Raw genomic sequence first — 18,594 nt, 5'->3', positions numbered from 1 at the left:
AGAAGGCGATTTCTGCAGTGTCAGCTTGCCCTCTTGTGCCTCACGTTGCTCTTCACTCGAGTTGCAAGGTCTCCTTTCATTTTTGGAGGCAGGTTGCTTTGGCTGCTTTGTTTCTCTGCTCTTCCAGCCCCTCTGGGATTGCAGTTTATTCCTGGCTTAGGAGAATGCTCCCACAGCCAAACCCCTTACTTTGCTGCACCTGTCTAACCCAGAGCTCTGCTCCCTCCACCTGCCTGCATCAACCAGTCCACACCCACTGTGGGACGCCTGAGCTAAGCCTGGATACTGGTCCAGGGTCTCCATTTCCCAAGGACACCACAAGTTAGATTTATATGTTCCTGGTGGCAATGCCCCAGGACATTAGATCCAACAGGGACCTACAGCTACTCTGTCAGCAGCTGGATGCAAGGAGGGCTGCACCTCCCCTGGCACTCTGTCACTTGCACTTAGGTCTATGCCTGGTTTTGCTCATAGCCCATCTCCAGAGATCTTAGAGCTTCCCTGTCTTCCAAAATACACGTATCTACAATGAGCCTTTCAAAGCCAGAGAGGAAATACACTGAAAAACCTTCCCTGTGTAGCTAACACCTGAATCACTTAGAAGAAAGTTTGGAGTTAAATGCAAAAAGCTGCTCAGGCTGATAGAAGAGCAGTTGCAGAGAGGTATGTCCACCATGTCATAGAAACCTTTTGCCTTCCCTGGCCTGCTTTATCTGCACACAAGCCCCTGGTGGTGCCAAGCCCACCTGTACCAGAGCCGGGCGAGGCTGGGGCTCTCCAGGACCCTGCAGACCGCCACTGCTCGGTGTCAGCCCATGTTTCCCCTGCCTTCTCCCCCCAGCAAGGAGCGGTCGCGGCCCCAGTCCCTCCCGGAGGGCAGACATCCTTGTCAGGCCAGGCTTCCCGCTGCTTCGCCCAGGGCCTCTGCCGGGCTGCGGCCTGCGGGGTCCAGCTCTGCCCGGGGCTGGAGAGGGTGGCCATGCAGCCGGTGGCCCCGGGGCGGCAGCGGCAGCGAGCCCGGCCGGGGTGCCCGGAGCCGGCGGAGCGGCGGGCGGCGCCGGGCCCGCGGGTGAGGCGGGGGCCGCCGCAGTCCCCGCCCGCCGCCCGCCGGGAGGGGCCGAGCGCCGCCGCCGCCGCCGCCGCAGAACCGCCACTGCCGCCGGGCCGCGCCGGGCGATGCCGCGCCGGGCCCGGGGCCGCCGCCGCCGCCCTGAGCCCCGGGGAGCCGCCCGAGGTAAGCGGGAGCCGGGGGGGCAGCAGGCCGGGCCCCCGCGGCCGGAGGGCAGCGCCCGCCCCCGGCAGGCCCGGCCGCTGTGGGCAGGGGGCTCGGGGCAGGCGGGGCCGGCGCTCCCGGGGCACGGAGCTCAGCGGGGTGGCCCCGCTCCTGGGGGCCTGGGGCTGAGCCCCGTGCTGAGCCGGGGCCCGGGGTACCCCCAGCCCCCGCGGAGGCTCGGGCAGGCCAGGCGGGCGAGCCCCCGGCGGGCGTGTGGCATGCTCCAGATGTGCCACATCCACGGGCTCCCCCGTGCCCGCCGCCTGTGCTGCCTCCCCCTGAGAGGCACCTGTGTCTGACAGGTTCAGGCTTCGCTGCCTCCCGCAACGTGCCAGGATGCTGCTGGGCCCAGGGATGCACGACTGCGCCGGACGCCTGCTCCCTCAAAAGCCAAAAAGCAGGAGTTCAGGTAGCTTGTGCCCAGCGCCCTGGGCCATCAGTCAGGCCGTGTGCAGGGCTGACCATGAACCGTGCGGCCTCCATCCTGCTCGGTGCTCAGGTGCCAGCTGCACGCTGTCCCCTGGATGAGCAGGATGGTGTCCCGGGCGTGCACAGCCCAGGCGTGGCAGAGGCGGGCTCGGCGTGGGCAGCGCTGTGCCACACAGTCATCAGCCCAGCTCCATCCTCCATTTCATCCGGGGGGCTGGCTCCCCTCCAGAGCAGCTGCCAAGTTTTTCTCTGCCTGGTGAGGCCCCAGCTCTGTCCTCCCTCCTTGCCTCTGAAGGCAGCTGCCTGCAGCTGTGCTCGGTCAGGGGAGGGAGTGTGACAGCCCTGGTGCCGCACAAGGCAGGCAGGGTGCTTTTGGGGACAGTGCTTTGCTGTGCCCCAGCCCAGGAAAGCTGAGCATCCCACAGAAATTCAGGGCCTATTGCAGAGCTCCTTGTGTGCTGGAGCTTTGGGCTCATGCTGCTGTTCCTTGCATTTGGTTTATGGTGTTGGGGCAGGGTGGGCATTGGCAAATAGCTCTGGGCAAAGCTCTTGGGGGTGTTAACCTGAAGGAAACTGAATATCTGGCCAATTTTTCCCTCCCACCCCACAAGACAGCCAGGCTAAAAAAACCCAGGCTTCATCTTGTGCTGTGCATAAAAATAAAGAGACTAAAAAAAGCAGTCCTGGATCATAGCATTTAAGGGCCTGCTTGGGTTAAACATGTAAGTCTAGTCTTAGCTTGCCTTGTGGGGGGAAAATAAAAGCAGGGAAATCCCATGGAAAATAAGGCATGTAACCTTCATGGTGGCAGAGGCTAGTCAGTGTGATGAGCTACCAGAAAAGGCAGTGGGATCCCAAGTGCTTGATGCATCCCAAGTGTCCAGCCTGCCCCACCATGCGCTTCCTAGGAGCTGGCTTTCAGCCAGCACATGCCACCAGGATGGCCTGGTCGGTCTCAGGAGCTCTTTGGCTAGAAATGTGCAGGTTTGGAACAAGCCAGGCACATAGGATGGGAGAAATCTATGAATGGCTCCCTCCCTTCTTTCAGCCACTCACAGCTGTTGAGGAGAGGGTGGCAGAAGGGGGCCCAAGGGTGGGACTAGGAAATCTCAGCAACTTCCTGATGACCCTGCCTGTTCCTCTGTGCAGGATGGTTCCCCCACCACCTGTCAGCAAGCCCCATGTGTGCCTCTCCACAGTGCTCATCATGACCAGCCTCGTCCTCATGGATGCCTACCTGGTGGAGCAGAGCCAGGGCTCCAGGAAGCTGGGCATCTGTGTCATGGTGGCAGTGGGTGACATTTGCTTCCTGCTGGTGCTCCGCTACGTGGCTATCTGGGTTGGGGCAGAGGTAAAGACAGCCAAGCGAGGATACGCCATGATCCTCTGGTTCCTCTACGTCTTCGTTCTGGAGATCAAAGTCTACTTTGTATACCAGAATTACAAAGCTGACCGGAAGAGCTTGGATCTCATCGCCCGCAAAGCGCTGACCTTGCTGCTCTCCATCTGCATCCCAGCTCTCTACGTGCTCCTAGTGGCCACGGAGCACATGGAGTACGTCAGAACATTCAAGAAGAAGGAGGATCTCCGCAACCGCCTCTTCTGGGTCATTGTGGACATGCTGGACGTGCTGGACATCCAGGCCAACCTGTGGGAGCCCCAGAAGAAAGGGCTGCCCCTCTGGGCTGAGGGCATCATGTTCTTCTACTGCTACATCCTGCTCCTGGTCCTGCCCTGCGTGTCCCTGTGCGAGATCAGCATGCAGGGCATCGGCATCGTGCCGCACCGCATGATGCTCTACCCCATGCTCAGCATGCTCACTGTCAACATCGCCACCATCTTCATCCGAGGCAGCAACATGGTGTTCTTCAGGGATGCCCGGGTCTCCAGCATCTTCATGGGCAAGAACATGCTGGCCATTGGCATGAAGGTCTGCATGTTTGTGCAGTACCAGCGGCACCAGCACCACGCACCCCCTGGGCCGGGGCCGGACCCGCAGCCCAGCACCCCGGCCCAGCCGCCCTCGGGGCTGCGCAAGGCCCGGGACCAGCCTGCCTGCCCCGAGGAGCTGGCCCAGGACAACACGTGACGGGGCAGCAGGAGCTACAGCCTGGCCATCTCCACGCCTGGCCGGAGCCACAGACCCGGGGCAGGCTGTGGAGCTCCCTGCCTGGACAGAGGGGAACCACCCCGCTCCCTCCTTCCCTGGGTGAAACCGCTCAGGGCCCTGAGGGGCGCGTGGTGAGGGCCCCCACAGCAGCCTCTGCAAGGCTGCAGGGCAGTTTGGAACCTCAGCACCTTCTGTAAGGCTGCAGGGTAGTTTGGAACCTCAGCAGCCTCTGCAAGGCTGCAGGGCAGTTTGGAACCTCAGCAGCCTCTGCAAGGCTGCAGGGCAGTTTGGAACCTCAGCAGCCCACCTGGTAAAACAACAGAGCAGGGGATGAGGCCAGGGCCGCCTGCCATGAGGTGTGTCTGGGTGAGGCCAGGCAGCCCCACCCGGTGCCAGGCTCCCTGTGCAGCACTGCTCTCTGGCTGCTGCATGGGGACACAGTGGGTCACCCACTTTTCTGTTGTGGTTGGCCCTGGCTCCAGTGTGGTCCTTGGCAGCAGCCTGCTCCCCACTGTGTGAGCTGAGGTCCCCATGCAGGGGGAGCAAGGCCTGGGCCTCCCCCTGTTGTCACCCCTCTCAGCCAGCTGCAGGCTTGGGGGGACCCAAAAAGGGGTGACTGTCCTTTTTTTGTATCTCCCTCTTTGCAATAAAAGACCTGAGCCCTGCAGCCTTTTCCTCTCTGTATCCCTGCCAGCAAGCAATCTCCCCCACTCTTCTGGGGGCCTTGTGGGACTGGGTGTCTGCAGAGCGTGTGGAGAGGGGCAGGAGGGGAAAGCAGAACCACTTTGGGGGTGCACCTGCTGCACCAGACCTACAAGCAGCAGGGGATGGGGACACAGGGAGTCAGGAATGCTGAGGAGTGACCCCTCAGCAAGGCCCTGGCAGCAGTCTCTTGCCAAGCTGGCACATCCCATGGCTACTGCCTTCCCCCAGTTCCACTTAATCCCCTCACCAGAGCAGAACTTGCTTCACCCACAGGAATTACAGTGGAGGTGAGTGGTTCAGCAGCACCCTCAGGCTGGCTGACCTGCTCCTTGCTCCATGTTTGGTCCCAGCAAGGCTGTCCCCACGCCCCAAACACCTGTGGCCACCCACAGGGCACAGATGTGCCCAGGCACTCTCCCAGCACACTCTGACCTCTCACGCTGGGGTTATCTGAGCCATCCCCTTGTCAGCACAGCCATGGCAGACAGGGGGAAAAAGGAACAAGGAGAAGCAAGAGGGCTGGTGGGATATTGGAGAGAGGCACTGACACCCCTAAGGTCAAACACTTTTGACTGTAACAGACTGACAGTGGGAATAAAGTAAAAACAGGTTCCTGGATGAGGGAACAAAAAGTTCCATCTTGAGAACCTGAAGCAGTGGAGCAGAGGCCAAGAGAGGTGAAGGCATCTGTCCTTGGACATTACCAGATCCCACCAAAGCAGCCCTGAGCAACCTGATCTGAAGTCAGGGTTGCTGCTCTGAGCAGGGATTGTCCCACATCCTTTTCTGCCTCAGTGGAAGTCTGAGAGAACCTGGAGTAGAGCCAGCAGTGCAGGGCAGGACTCAGGCTTTCCTTGCTGGAGTTAGAAATGAGCAGGTGCAAGGGCAAAGACAGCTGTCATCACCATCAGCATCTGCATGACACACTTGTCACCACCCAGGCATGATCTAAACCACAAGCAAAGCAGATACTTCAGCTACAAAATAAATGTAGTTCCTTCAGTTCAGCCCCTGCTCTGCTGCCTTAGAGCATCACTGCACACTGGAAGGCAGGTCCTGGGAAGAGGGATAACCATCCTCCAGGGCTGGCCAAGGCAGAATGAGCCAGTGCCAGACAACAGCACGACTGTCCAACAGTCACAAGTTCTTCTGTGAGGGCAGATGGCGCTTGTCTTTGATGGCATTCCTCTTCCTCTTCTTGTTCAGGAAGCTCTCCAGCTTTCCACTCCTCTTCAGCTCTGCATACTTCTCAGCTAGCTCCAATTTCCGCTTCTCAGCTGCAGAGCAGAAGGAAGTTGAGTTTTAAACTGAAGCCCCAAAACATCTCTCCAGAGCAGCCCCTTCCCACCTCTCCCTCCCTGGTCCAGCTTCTCCCTTGAGCAGCAGCACTGGAATAATTCCCCCATGGCTGTGTGGGATGGTATGGACACCTTGCTCCCAGAGCTTGAATTCCTGCCAGCAGTTCTCCCTCTAGATGCCCCTGCAGCATGCTCACTCCGAGTACTTACATTTCTTTAGGAAGAAAGGTTTCTTTCCCTGCTTGGCCAATTCCCTCTGTTGTCTTTTCAAAGACAGCTCCCTCTCTCTCAGCTTCTGCTGTTTTTTCTGTGCCTGTTCCTGCTGTGTCTGTACAAAAAGGATGGCCTGTGTCAGCACTGGGGCAGAGCTCAGGTGGCACATCCTCTCTGCCAGTGCCCCCAGAGAGGAGCTGCTCACTGAACTCACCATACGGTTCAGGAGCCGCTGGAGTTTCTCCTTCTGCTCCATGTTCCGGCATTTCTTCAGCTGCTTCTGAACCATCTGAAGAAGGAGAAGAGAGCAGAAAGCTGCATCACTGCCTGCCTGTCCCCTCCCCTGTGAAAAGCCTTTGAAGAAGTAGCCCCTGCCAAGCAAGGTTCTTCCAGGCAAGGACAGGCACAGAGCATCACCTCCTTCTCCTGCTTCTTGATGCTGTCCAGGAAGCTGTAGGTCTTCACAAATATGTCAGGCTTATACTCTCCAGACAGGTCATCAAATCGAGGGTCTCTCTGGACCTGTCAGCAGGAAGGCAAGAGCTGTAGCCATTGTTATCCTGTTAACAGCCTGCTGACTCTCCCTTCATGGATCAGCCAATTTTTTTCCCCAGCAATGTGATGCTCCCACCACTGAAATATCTGCAGTTGGCAAAGACTGAGTTCAATGGTCAAGGTGGCATTCCCAAAGTCATGCCTGCATCAAGTTTATCATACAACAGACATCTCCATGTGCCAGTCTGCCACCCAGGAACAGCCAAAAATAACAGCAGGAGTGCAAACACCTGCAACTCCCAGACCAAGAGCTGTCTGAATGTGTGTTGTCAAGGTGCTGGATTTGGAAACTCATACCTATCCAGATTTTCACAGATTAACTGGGTCAGGTCATGCAAAAAGGGTGGGACAAAGAGGTCTCTAACTGTGGAAATTACCATATTCCAATGATCCAGCAATGATAGGTCAAAAGTCAGATTCAGATTGGAAAGTAGATGGACATCTGAACTTCTGGGATTAGAACAATGACCATAGTTTGCAGTGGAACTGTCATTGGAGGCTGTCATTGCATCTTCTAGAAACATCTGGGTCACAAACTCTCAAGTTAATCTGCAGCTGCTCCAACCCACCCATTGTTCTCCCCATGGAAACACTGTCACTGCCTGCACTCCCCATGGTCCAGCCCTGTCCTCCAGAAGCAGCCTGTGCCACCTGCAGCAGCCCCATTCCCAAGTGTGTGCCCTTCAGCAGCACTAAGACAAGCCCTGAGCTGGGGAGGGGCAGCACCCACCTTCTTCCTAACAGGGACCACTTGTCTCAGGAAAGGTACAGGCTTCTTGGCTGACATCTCCAGTGGCCTGAAAACAAGAAAAATGGATTTAAGAGGAGCAAATGCCAGAGTGAGGCCCAAGCTGATATACTATGAGGTCATTTGGACCCTCAGAAGAACATTACTGCACAAGAGATTCTCCCAGCTCAATCCTTACCATGATATAGAAAGCAAAGAGGTGGCTCAGTCAAAAGCCACAGAAGGTTACAACAAGCAAATATATCAAAATGTGGTTAAAACAACCCTACAAAGAATCTGGAACAGCTCCTCTGTATCAAGTGAAAACCCACCACCTGCATCAATAATGTGTTGAACTGATTATTCTTCTCATGAAGTCACAGAATGGCTGGGGGTGGAAGGAACCTTTCCTAAAGCAGAGTCACTTAGAGCAGATTGCACAGGATTGCATCCAGGTGGGTTTTAAATAAATCCAGAGAAGGAGACTCCACAACCTCACTGAGCACTTCTTTCAGTGTTCAGTCACCCTCAGAGTGAGGAAGCTTTTCCTCATATTCAGGTGAAACTCCCTGTGTTTCTGTATTGCCCCTTGCCTGTCTCTGGATGCCACTGAAAAGAGCCTGGCCCCATCCTCTTGTCACCTGCCCTTTACATATTTCCAGTGATAAGGTCCCCTCTCAGTCATCTCTTCTCCAGGCTAAACAGTCCCAGCTACCTGAACCTGTTGTCACAGGAGAGATGCTCCAGTTCCCTAATGTTTCTTTGGGGTTTTTTTGCCCTCTAGTGGATTCATCCTCTCCAGGAGCTCCGTGTCTCTCTTGTCCTGAGGATCCCAGAACTGGGCACAGCACTCCAGACTGGCGTCCCCAGGGCTGAGCAGAGGGGCAGGATCCCCTCCCTGCCCTGCTGGCACTGTAGTTCCTGATGCAGCCCAGGATCCTGTTGGCCTTCTTGTCCCCCAGGGCAGGGCTGGCCCAAGGACAGCTCGTTGTCCACCAGGACCCCCAGGTCCTTCTCTGCAGGAGCCTGCCCTTACCATGGCTGAATTCCAGGAGCTTCTTTGTGCCCAGCCTGCCCAGGTCTCATGGAATGGCAGCACAGCCCTCTGTGGAGCAGCTACTCCTCCCATGTTTCTGCTGACAGCAAACTTGCTGAGGGACACCTGCTGAGAGCAGCCACAGCCAGCCACAACCCCACAGGTTTTCCAAATCCCTCTCAGGGCAGTGCTCAGTGTATTCCCACATCCTCTGAGACTACAACCCTGCACAATGCTCTGGAGTCACTGCTGAAACCATCTCAGTGCCAGGGAATTCCCTGAAGCCCTTTCTTTAAGAAGCTCACTTCCATAACAAAAACATGAGAGAAAAACCATGTGGGATTTCCAGCAATACATTCCTTAAAGGATTAGAGGAATTAAACAAAAGCAGAATTATGCAAACTGTGTGGCAGAAATAGAGACACTGAGAGATGATGTTGCACTACACAAAATCCCCCAGAGTCTTGAGTAAAAAGTAAAGCAGAAACATTATCTAACCAACTCTTTATGGCAGGAGAAATGTATTTTGTGTTCTCTGCTTGTGCATTGAGCAGAGGTTCAGAAATAAGATAGGCAGTGCCAGTGTAAGAGAGGAAACCCATTCAAATCACTCTGAGGATTGAAAACTACCTAATTACTGCAAATAAGGGGTAAGGGTATTGCTGTTAGCAGTGGGGGCCTGGGGAGAACTGTAAAAAGGTAAGATAGCTTTTGTTGTGGTGAATACAGGGAAAAGTCTGTGATGGCAAGTTCTGTAGAGAGGGAATAAAGGAAAATGAACACGGACAAGCCACAGATGAGACAGCAAGAGAAGGATAAATGGAATTCCAGAACAACTGTCTGTGACTGTAAGTCCAGGCAGTGAGAGCCAGGCAGAAGATACTGATAAGCTGGAAGGGGTTTAGGAACCAGCAGGGCAACTATTTCAGGTCACAGTGGACACTGTGACAGAGCTTGAGAGGCACACCATGCCAAGGGTTACAAGTGCCTTAATTTAGAGGGTATAAAGGCACTGAGTGCCAATTTAACTGTCAGGTGGCTGCTGGGGATTTGAAGAGAACAGGATATTAAGAGCTCTGAAAACAGCACCAGACCATTCCCAAATGAAACTATAGTGACAGGCATTATTGTCCAGTACATTAAAGGAGATCTATGCCAGCTCCAAGGCAACATCACTGCTGTGAGGAGCTCCCAGTGTAATTTCTGGGATGCAGAGAGCACACACACACATTTTTCTGATCACAAAAGAGCCTCTTTACCCCTTTTTGCCTTGTTGCTGCTTCAGTGTAGCTTTGGCAGGCTGTGCAGTTTTCTTCCCAGCAGGCACCTTCCTGCTCACTCTGGTCCTTGCATCACTCTGCACCCGCAGGAGCTCCTCAAAAGACATGTCAGACTGACCTGGAAGAGAGCACAGAGCACACCTGAGCTGAACAGCTCCTCAAGGCACTTCTCACCCCCAAACTCCACCAAGAGGGATGCCTCAGAGCTTGGGACAGTGACACAAGCCCAGTGGTGCCATCCCTGTACAACTGCACAGCAGGGAGAAAGCACTGCATCTCTCAGCCTCTGGTTTCTCTGCCATTGATCACTTCAGTCTCCACCACCAGAACAGAGCAGCCTCCCCTCTCCCCAGAGTGTCTTTGCTTCTCTCTCCACTCCACAGCACACACAAGACCAGTACAAAGTGTTTACCTGGCACAAAGAGCAGTGCAAGCTCTACACTGGGCACTGTGAATTCTGAGGGGTCACCTCTCAGTCCTGACTTTCCTATTTTAATGTTTCTTTAATATCCCTTAATATCAGTAACCTTTAATGCTTCTTATAACCAGAATGCAAAAATATTATCATACTATTCTTTATTCTAGATTTACACTTCTAGGTGTTCAGAACCAACAACTGAAAGCATTTCTTCAGTCAGCACTTGGATATGCTCATTCCACTCAGGGTTTGCACTGTGTCCCTTCTGGAAGGGAAAGCTGTGACCGTGTTCACAGGGATTTTTGGGCTGGGGAAGAGACCAGGATCTGACTCCACGTTTCAGAAGGTTGGATTTATTGTTTTATGATATATATTACATTAAAACTATACTAAAAGAATAGAAGAAAAGGTTTCATCAGAAGGCCAGCTAAGAATAGAATAGGAAGGAATGGTAACAAAGGTTTGTGGCTCGGCTCTTTGTCCCAGCCAGCTAGGCTGTGATTGGCCATTAATTAGAAACAACCAATATGGTCCAATCACAGATCCACCTGTTGCATTCCACAGCAGCAGATAATCCATGTTTACATTTTGTTCCTGAGGCCTCTCAGCTTCTCAGGAGGAAAAATCCTAAGGAAAGGATTTTCCATGAAAGATCCTATGGAAAGATCCTTTCTGTGACAGAAAGCCTTGGCAAACTGACTGAGGTGGTGTTTGCCTGCTCAGCACCCCTGAGCAGTGACAGACACATGGTCTTTCTGAGCCTTTGCAATACAAAACACACCAAGTGTGGCCCAGGAGGGACCATCACAGCCTGTCTGATACCTTGGCTGGATACCAGGTGCCCCACAAGCTGCTCTTGGAGCCCACTCACTCCCAAACCCTTCCCACACAAACACAAAACTGTCCCATGAGCGAGGTTTGTGTGCTCTGCCAAATTCAGGAAGCAACACGAGGTCAGTCAGTCACACTGGCTCAGAGCATGGACTCATCCCAAGCACTCTCATCCTGGCAATAACCATGACCTTCAGAAACAACTCTCATCATCCAGAAAACATCATGGGCACAGTCAAGAGCTGCCTCAGTAAATGTTTTCATTTTGCTTGCTCTGAACGCTCAGGAACTCTGCTCTAATGATGCTCATTAGTGCTCTGAGGTGGGGTACAGGAGCAGGGACTATCCAGTCTGCTGCACAAGGGACAAAGGAAATGTGAATACAGCATGATTTCATTGCACTGCTTCCCACCCCATCCAAATCTGGAACAAGGACAACCAAAAGGACAAATAAAGCATTAAAAGAAAGGAATTACGAAGTGGAAGATACTCTCAGCACTTGATGAAGACAAGGCGCCATCACTTGCACTCCAATATTCCACTTGGCTGAAATTCCAAAACAATGCTGTTTACATAGCAAAGACTTCAATGAAAATGAGATAAAGACAACCATATAGAATGATGCCAAAAGGAGATTTGGTATAAATCAGACAAAGCAAAGGCATGCAGAGTTTCCATGATAAAGTATTTCATCACTGGTACAGGAGACCAAACCTGACTACCTAAAACCTGATAGGGAAAATTATTTCCACATGGTAGTATCAGTCCACAAGATACATCCTACTGCCTATTTCTAGGAGATTGAATTAACCCCTCACAGTGATAAAAACATCACTATAAAAAAAAAAGCCTGTTCTGGAGCAGAAGTGAGTGGTCCCACCAGGCATTCACTGCTGGGCAGCAGATTTGGCAACTGTGTGTGTGAAAAGGTTCTGGTTAAAAAGGCAGGATTAGCTTATTTTCCTTGTTCCTTGCATTCTTGCTTGAGGACTTAATTTCCCAATTTTTTCATTCCATTTTTTCCCCTTAGTATATAACTTACCTGTTCTCTGCTGTATTTGTTGCCCATTTAATTTTCCCTCCTGCCACTTCTCCCCTTCATCCATTATTTTGTGGATTGTTTCCTTCTTTTTGAACCTCTTGATAGGCTACTGTTACCTGCAGATAACAGGGGCATTTCCTGCTCTCTAGCACAGCCTCCTGTGTTTCCTCTCCTCCCACAGACTCCTGTGGCACATGGACACCTTATGCCTTCCTCAGCTGAACCTGCAGGGAGCTATACAACCAGCAGAGCACACAGATGGCCTAAAGAAATGCCTGATATCTGCCCAGTCCTTCCCTGCTGAGACAAAATCAGTGCTGGACTCCAAAAGAACTCCTCCTGCTCCAGAAACAAGATCACAGAGTGCCCTGACAGATGGCAAAAGCAAAGCTGCTGTTCCCGTTCCCATTCCCATCCAGCTGTGGGAAGGAAAGAGTGCCTGCCAGTTATCCTCTCTCTGAGCTTTGCTCACCAGAGGAAAACAAAATGCCTACAACAGATGGCGAGGCACCTTGCCCACCTCTGAAACCCACTGCCAAAATGTCACCTGCAGAGATGTGCCTTCGCCACAGACACACCCTGGACACCTTTCACAAGGAACCAGAGACTCCTAACACCCGTGACACGCTGTGCTGTGCCTGCAGATAACACCAATGCCCACTCCCTCACGATTCCCTTCAAGGGCTTTTGCTGTATTATTTGTAAGGTTTTCATTCTCACTCGGATCGTTCTGAGACGGGGAAACCAAACTGTGTTTGCTGCAGTGGATGAGAGCCCCCATGCCGGCCCTCAGCCCACACAGCCGGGCACCGCCTGCTCCTTCTCCTCTGCTGTGCTGCCAGGGCCTCTCCAGCTCCTGCACACCTGACCTGGCACCCAGCATTGTCCCCGAGACCTGTGACATCCCCCACAGCAACCCAGCCTGGAGCCAGATGAGGGTGGAGTTAAATGGGTGAGCTTTAAGACCCCTTCCAAGCAAATCAATTTATGGTTCTGCGATTTTCCGCACCGGGGAAAAGTGGCCCCTACACGAGTTTGGTCCAGGGACCTCTCACCCAACCCCGCTGCTGATCCCGAGCTGCTCAGCTGGGCAGGAGCTGGGATACGAGAGGGCACCGAGCTCTTTGGCAGCTCCTTTCCCACCAAACCGAGCCGAGGTGCCGCCTTTCCCGGAGTCGCTCCCGCCGGGCTCCCTCACCTTTCCCGCCAGCCCCCGCCACGCTCCCACCGTCGTCACTCTCGTCGCTGGAGCCAGAGCTCTCCTCCGCCGGCTCCAGCCTCCTCCCGAGCGCCTGCTCCGCAGCCGCCTCTTCCTCGCTCTCTGTGAGGGCGGCGGCGGCGGCGGCTCGTCCCCGTCCTTGTCCCCGTCCCCATCCCGGTCCCTCACGGCGCGGCCCCATCGCCCCCGGAACGGCCCGCGCGGCACCGGCGGAACCGGAAGCGGAGCAGAGGCGGTCACGTGGGGGAGCGCTGTTTATTGTCTTTTTTTTTTTTTCCTTTTTTTTTAAGCAAAAAATCCTTTCTTTCTGAGGAACGGGTTATGTACACAAAGGCCCTGGCGATACCCAACTAAGAAGTCAATAAATGTTTTTAAGTGCAAGATCTGGATCCCTTTGCGCTGCGGGACTGAGCCGTCCTGATGGCGTATTTATCGCAGCCCAGACTGTTTCTAATGCGAGCACCAAGTTTAAACGAAGGTTTGCCATGGCCTCCAGCTGGATCACCTGCAGCTGTCGGACGTGACTAGCAGGCTGAACTGTGGTTACACACAGCGGCCTGCATAGGACAGGTACAGCCAGCACACCAAGGGGTGTCAGCACCTCTCAGCACTCCACACCTGTGGGAGCACACTTGGAATGTCGCACCCTATTTTCTGCTCGAAGGGAAACCGAAGGAACTGGGCAGGAGGGTGGTGCAGCAGAGAGTTCCCAAGGCAGACAGAGGCATCGTCTTCGGCTTCCTCGGGACGAGACCAGCGGCAGGGCGGAGCGGGCGGCGAGAGGCTGTCGGCCAGGGCGCGGAGCTGCTCGGCCAGCCGGGCCACATCCGCGCCCGCGGGCGGCGCGGTGGCGCGGGGCTGCCGGGAGCGCAGGTGGGCCGCCTCCTCCTCCCTGCGGGGACACGGGGTAAGCGACAGCCTGCGGACCCTGGCTGAGCGCCCGGTGCAGGTGATGCAGCACCACCATTCCCCGGGATCCCGCTCACCTGAGGCAGCGGCAGGTGATGCAGCCCCACCACCCCCCGGGATCCTGCTCACCCGAGGCAGCGGCAGGTGCAGGTGATGCAGCCCCCATTCCCGGGATCCCGCTCACCCGAGGCAGCGGCAGGTGCAGGTGATGCAGCCCCCATTCCCGGGATCCCGCTCACCTGAGGCAGCGGCAGGTGCAGGTGATGCAGCCGCCGTCCCGCCGCGCCCACACTCGCAGCCAGCTCCAGGCGCGGTCCCTGCGCAGCACTCGCAGCACAGCGGTCCCCGCTGCCGGCCCGGCCCCGGCGCCTAGCGCTGCGGGCAAGGGAAGGGACTGCGTGAGCCACAGCAGGGCACGGCCCCGGGGTGCGGGAGAGCCCCGCAGGCTGCCCCGGTGGGCTCTGCCGCCAGCCCCAGCAGGACAGAAGCAACACAGAGATGGGGCTGAGGTAGGCTTGTCCCTCTTCTGTATACCGTGGCAAAGCAGGATGCCCACCCCCAGCTTGGAAACTACTTATAGACAGCGTATGGGGCGTGTAATCACTTCCCCACTTCATCCTTTTTGGAGCAGGGACTCACAACAGGGAGTGCTGAATTCACTTTGGCACTGCTATCCTGGATAGCCACGTTTCAGGCATAACCAGACCATTGGGCCAGGGGACAGCACACACGTTCCTGGGTGTGACACTCACCCAGGGCCCTGTGCTGGGCAGCTGCCAGCTCAGCATCCTCAGGGTGCAGGAGGCTGTACCACGACTGACCGACCAGCTCCTCCCGGTGGTAGCCGAGGTGGTAGGTGACACTGGGGAAAACAAGGGGAGTGGAGACTGAGTGCTGTATGGAGCCTGCATCCCATACACAGGCTGGGTGAAGGGAATTATTCTTGCTGGCTGAGATGTACAGCTGGGACTGTGTGGGAACAGGCACCCCTCACCTCTCCGTGACATCAATAAACGTCATGTCCAGGAGATGCATGCTCTGGAATATGTCATCCTGGGAAGCAGCTTCGCCATCTGTGGGTGACTGCACAAGGGGTGTGCAGAGAGCCAGGAAGGCTGTGCTGGAGGGGGAGGGTGGCCAGTGCAGGGCCACAAAGCGCCCGCACACTGCCACCACCCGATTGCCCCCGTGCTGCAGCCGGAAGGCCTTGGACGTGCGCATCTCGCTGACAAAAGTGACTTCTGCAGGGAAACAAACCATTCAGAGTGGGTTAGGAGCTCCCTCACTCTGCTCCAAGCAGGACTGGCCCTGCTCTGGAATCACATCCAAGGGACAGAGCAGGATGGCAAGATCCATGAGATGCCAGCCAAGGCGTCCCTTACCCCTGCCAGGCTCCTCCCGGGCAAGGAGGAGCTTCTTGTGCACATCCTCTCCCACTCGCCCATCCAGGATGTCAAAGAGTGTGTCCCCCTGAGCGAGCAGCTCCACCTGACAAACAGAGGGCTGCCCTCAGAGACTGTGCCTGTCTCAGTGGGCCCTGGCTGCCATCGTGGGTGCACAGCCTGCTGCAGCCACAGCCCAGTGTCTGCTGGGGCAGCGTGCCGTGCAGGCAATGAAGGCACCAGGATGGGTATGGGGACGGTGACTGCAAATGCCCAGTGAGCAGGCCTTACCACAGAGAGGCCCAGGACCTGAGCCACGTTCTCTGAGATGTAGACCAGCTTGCTGTCTGCTGAGAGCACAAGAAGAAACCCCGGGAGCAGGGAGAGTAGTTCTGTGCCAAGGGCCGGTCCCGTAGGAGGAGCCAAGCCTGCAGGGGGAGGAGGGTGAAGAGTTGTCTTGGATGAGGCAGGGGCAGTGCCCCACACAGAGCCAAGGGAGCGTGGAGTGCAGCAGTGCTGAGGGTACCTGGAGGGAAGAGCTGAGCCCCCCGCAGGCGGAGGCACACCAGGGCCATGGTGTGCAGGTAGGAGAGCCGCTCCTTCTCCTGGGCAGAGATGGGCAGCAGGGAGCGCAGCGCCTGCAGCTCCGCATTGATCTGGTCTCGGCGAGCCTTGGAAGCGCTCTTGGTTGACCTGCAAAGCCAACCATGTGGGACACCTGTCCAGGGAGGGCAAGGGATGGCATTCCCTGCCTGTCATTGTGGCAAGAATTGCCAGCTCGGGGATATGGAGATGCTCAGCACCCGTGCCAGCTGCTGCCTCTAGGAGAGCAAACCTTGTAGGCACAGGCAGAGGTGCTCCAGCCTAGCCAGGGGCACACGCTGCTGGTATGGCTGGTGCCTCTCCTGCTGGGCACCAGGCTGGACAATGACCTGAGCCCATGTAACACAACCTCCCCACCAGGATGGAAAGTACATCCAGTGCTGGGATGTGCACCCCAGCCCAGTACAATATGCCTTTCCTCCTAAACCACCTAAAATACTTCTGCCCCTCCAAATTCCTGCACCTCCTCCCCATGCACTGGCTGGCAGTACCGCTGTCCCAGGCTGGTGTCAGCACCTTGCAAGGGCCATCAGAGCCTACAGTAGCTATCCCGGGGTTCTGGGAGGCCATCCCAGCCCTGAGGGAGGGCAGGAGGTGGGAGAGAGCTCACCTGAAGGGCCTCGGGGCGCTGGGCGCCTGCTTGGCCCTGGCGGGCAGGCAGCTCATCTCTGCCTGCAGTGGCCGGTGGCAGTGGCTGCAGAAGATGGTCATGCTGCCGGGGCTGGGATGGCTGGGGCCGGCAGGGAACCGCTGGCAGGGAACCACTGCCTCCTTCGCCTGCGGCTGAACCTGCTGACCCTGCTGCTCCCGGCCTCCTTTTGTAGCCTCCCGGGGCGCAGAGGCCAAGCCACTCAGGGGCGAGAATTACCTCTTGTGACGCAACTCCAAACAGCTCGGGGCTATTTTTAGAAGGCAGGCTGCTAAAAATAGCCCTTGCAAGCAGTTGAAATTTGAGAGGGGAAGTAATAAAAGGAAGCCAGGGTCTTTAAAGCAAACCTGCCGCTCAGGAGGGGGCAGTGACAAAGGCAGCAGGGATCTCCCTGTGGGGCACACATCTGCCCAGCTCCTGCCAGCCCTGCAGAACATCCTGTGTCAAGTCTGCCTGAATGGGAGCTGCTCTCCAGCACCACTGATGACTGACCTGGGAGCTGGGAGAAGGAGCTGATAAGAAAGAAAATAGAGGTGGAAACACCAGGACCAAGGTGGTGAGCAGTGTGCCATGCCCAGGCCTGCAGTAGGTTCCTGGCAGAGGCAGGTTAGAGCCACAGTACCCCTGGACCCAAGAGAACCCTTTAAGAAGAGAGGGGTGTCAGTGACTCCACTCCCTGATGAGCCCCTTTCCTTCCCAGAGGAGACCTGTCCCCCACAAAGGTTTGCTCTCCTAGAGGCAGCTGGCATGGGGTGCTGAGCCTTTCTGGGGCTGATTGGCTCCACTCACTGCCCCAGAGACTGAGATTCCTCCCAGTGACAGAACTGAGCAGCCTCTGTGCTCAGCACCACACAGACCAGCACAGGGACTCTGGGTTTTAGGGGGCATTTCCTAGTGCCTGGCAGCCTGCAAGGAGAGTCAGCTTGGTGCTTTAGTGCACAGCAAAAAAACTCCACCATTTATTTCACAGCTTGAGAGAGGGCCTGTGGCTGAGGCAGCTGATAGAGGGAAGGAGTTAGAGCTGCTGGATAACACATGGGAGATGCTCTCCTAAATCCTCTTGGTAACCTGCAGGTGCCAAGGACCACAAAGGATGCTGGAGCTGCTCCCCCTCAGCCAGATGTGCTGTCACAGCAGAGCCTGTTTCCCTCCAGGCCAATGATGCTCATCACCTTCACAGCGAAGTGCTGCCAGTGTGTGAAGAACAAGCTCTTGTCACCATTGTGGCGCCTTCTGTTCTCTTGCCACGGGGTTTCACTGCTGTCACATCACTCCAGATTGCTCCATTGTGCTTGCATTGGCCACCTCCTGCAGGCTGAGGAGCCCAGGCACCTCTGCAACCTCGTGCTGATGGATGAGCACTGGTCCCTGGCCATGTGCCAGCCTTCAGGGCAGACAGCCTGGGCCCTCTGCCACCCATGTTCCTGGCATGCAGCCACCACCATCTCAGCACCCCCTGTGACTTTACATCCCAGGAAAGGCCCCAAGTGCTTCCTTAGCTTTCTCTGCAATAGCCCCACTGCAGTTGCCACTGGAGCTCCTCTTCACATCAGATGCCTCATGTTGGTGAAAAAGGGTTTGAGCACAGCCCTCTGTGCCAGGCAGGCAGGCTGTCCCAGGCATCCCTCCACCTCCAGCCCTGAAGCAGGAAGCTCCAGAGCACCCACCTACCTGAGGCAGAGCAGCCCAAGGAGACAGACACCATTTTCCTTCTGTCCTCTTGCAGGACAGCACAGTTCTGGGCAGGAGGCAGGTACCCCATGGCAGTGCTGCTGGAGGGGGGCCCAGCTTCCCTTGCCCACCCCAGGCAGGGCTGTGGCTCACATCAGCCACTGCCACAAGCCACCAGTGCCTGCAGCTGCAGGGAAAAGCACCTGGTTCAGTCTCTCCCCTCTAAAGCCTTTTCTCCCCCAGT

At 55.9% G+C, this 18,594-nt stretch overlaps 3 protein-coding genes and 1 long non-coding RNA gene across 6 annotated transcripts; 2 read left to right on the top strand and 2 right to left on the bottom strand.

Annotated features, from left to right (window-relative positions):
* The first annotated feature begins 952 nt into the window (after positions 1 to 952).
* On the top strand, positions 953 to 9,744 carry LOC102072412 (transmembrane protein 121). 2 transcript variants are annotated; one of them, XM_074536788.1, is made up of 3 exons: positions 953 to 1,234; positions 1,576 to 1,682; positions 2,852 to 9,744. In XM_074536788.1, exons 1-3 carry the CDS (start codon positions 980 to 982, stop codon positions 3,789 to 3,791), a joined length of 1,302 nt encoding a protein of 433 aa, XP_074392889.1. In that variant the 5' UTR covers positions 953 to 979; the 3' UTR covers positions 3,792 to 9,744. The 2 variants fall into 2 exon arrangements, with proteins under 2 accessions (XP_074392889.1, XP_074392890.1); XM_074536789.1 differs by lacking the exon at positions 1,576 to 1,682 and having other exon boundaries at positions 1,073 to 1,234.
* Positions 5,348 to 13,369, bottom strand: RRP36 (ribosomal RNA processing 36). Of its 2 annotated transcripts, none has more exons than XM_074536793.1 (7): positions 13,116 to 13,369; positions 9,606 to 9,744; positions 7,314 to 7,380; positions 6,446 to 6,550; positions 6,243 to 6,317; positions 6,026 to 6,143; positions 5,348 to 5,794 (listed from the first exon to the last, which is right to left on the bottom strand). In XM_074536793.1, the coding sequence occupies exons 1-7, from the start codon at positions 13,315 to 13,317 to the stop codon at positions 5,655 to 5,657; spliced, it is 846 nt and encodes a 281-aa protein (XP_074392894.1). In that variant the 5' UTR covers positions 13,318 to 13,369; the 3' UTR covers positions 5,348 to 5,654. The 2 variants fall into 2 exon arrangements, with proteins under 2 accessions (XP_074392894.1, XP_005486808.1); XM_005486751.4 differs by lacking the exon at positions 13,116 to 13,369 and adding an exon at positions 11,918 to 12,068.
* Positions 13,370 to 13,376: 7 nt separating this feature from the next.
* Positions 13,377 to 18,473, bottom strand: LOC102072529 (neuronal PAS domain-containing protein 4). Its single transcript, XM_005486836.4, has 8 exons — positions 16,641 to 18,473; positions 15,954 to 16,120; positions 15,719 to 15,855; positions 15,428 to 15,533; positions 15,040 to 15,286; positions 14,798 to 14,907; positions 14,285 to 14,420; positions 13,377 to 14,028 (listed from the first exon to the last, which is right to left on the bottom strand). Exons 1-8 carry the CDS (start codon positions 16,739 to 16,741, stop codon positions 13,731 to 13,733), a joined length of 1,302 nt encoding a protein of 433 aa, XP_005486893.1. The 5' UTR covers positions 16,742 to 18,473; the 3' UTR covers positions 13,377 to 13,730.
* Positions 14,010 to 18,237, top strand: LOC141728472 (uncharacterized). The gene is made up of 2 exons (XR_012579407.1): positions 14,010 to 14,195; positions 14,251 to 18,237. It is a non-coding gene; the product is annotated as an uncharacterized LOC141728472 (long non-coding RNA).
* Positions 18,474 to 18,594: the final 121 nt, after the last annotated feature.

The sequence above is a fragment of the Zonotrichia albicollis genome, chromosome 3, assembly GCF_047830755.1.
Source record: "Zonotrichia albicollis isolate bZonAlb1 chromosome 3, bZonAlb1.hap1, whole genome shotgun sequence".
In the NCBI taxonomy this organism is placed as follows: domain Eukaryota; kingdom Metazoa; phylum Chordata; class Aves; order Passeriformes; family Passerellidae; genus Zonotrichia; species Zonotrichia albicollis.
This window is presented reverse-complemented; position numbering and strand designations above follow the sequence as displayed.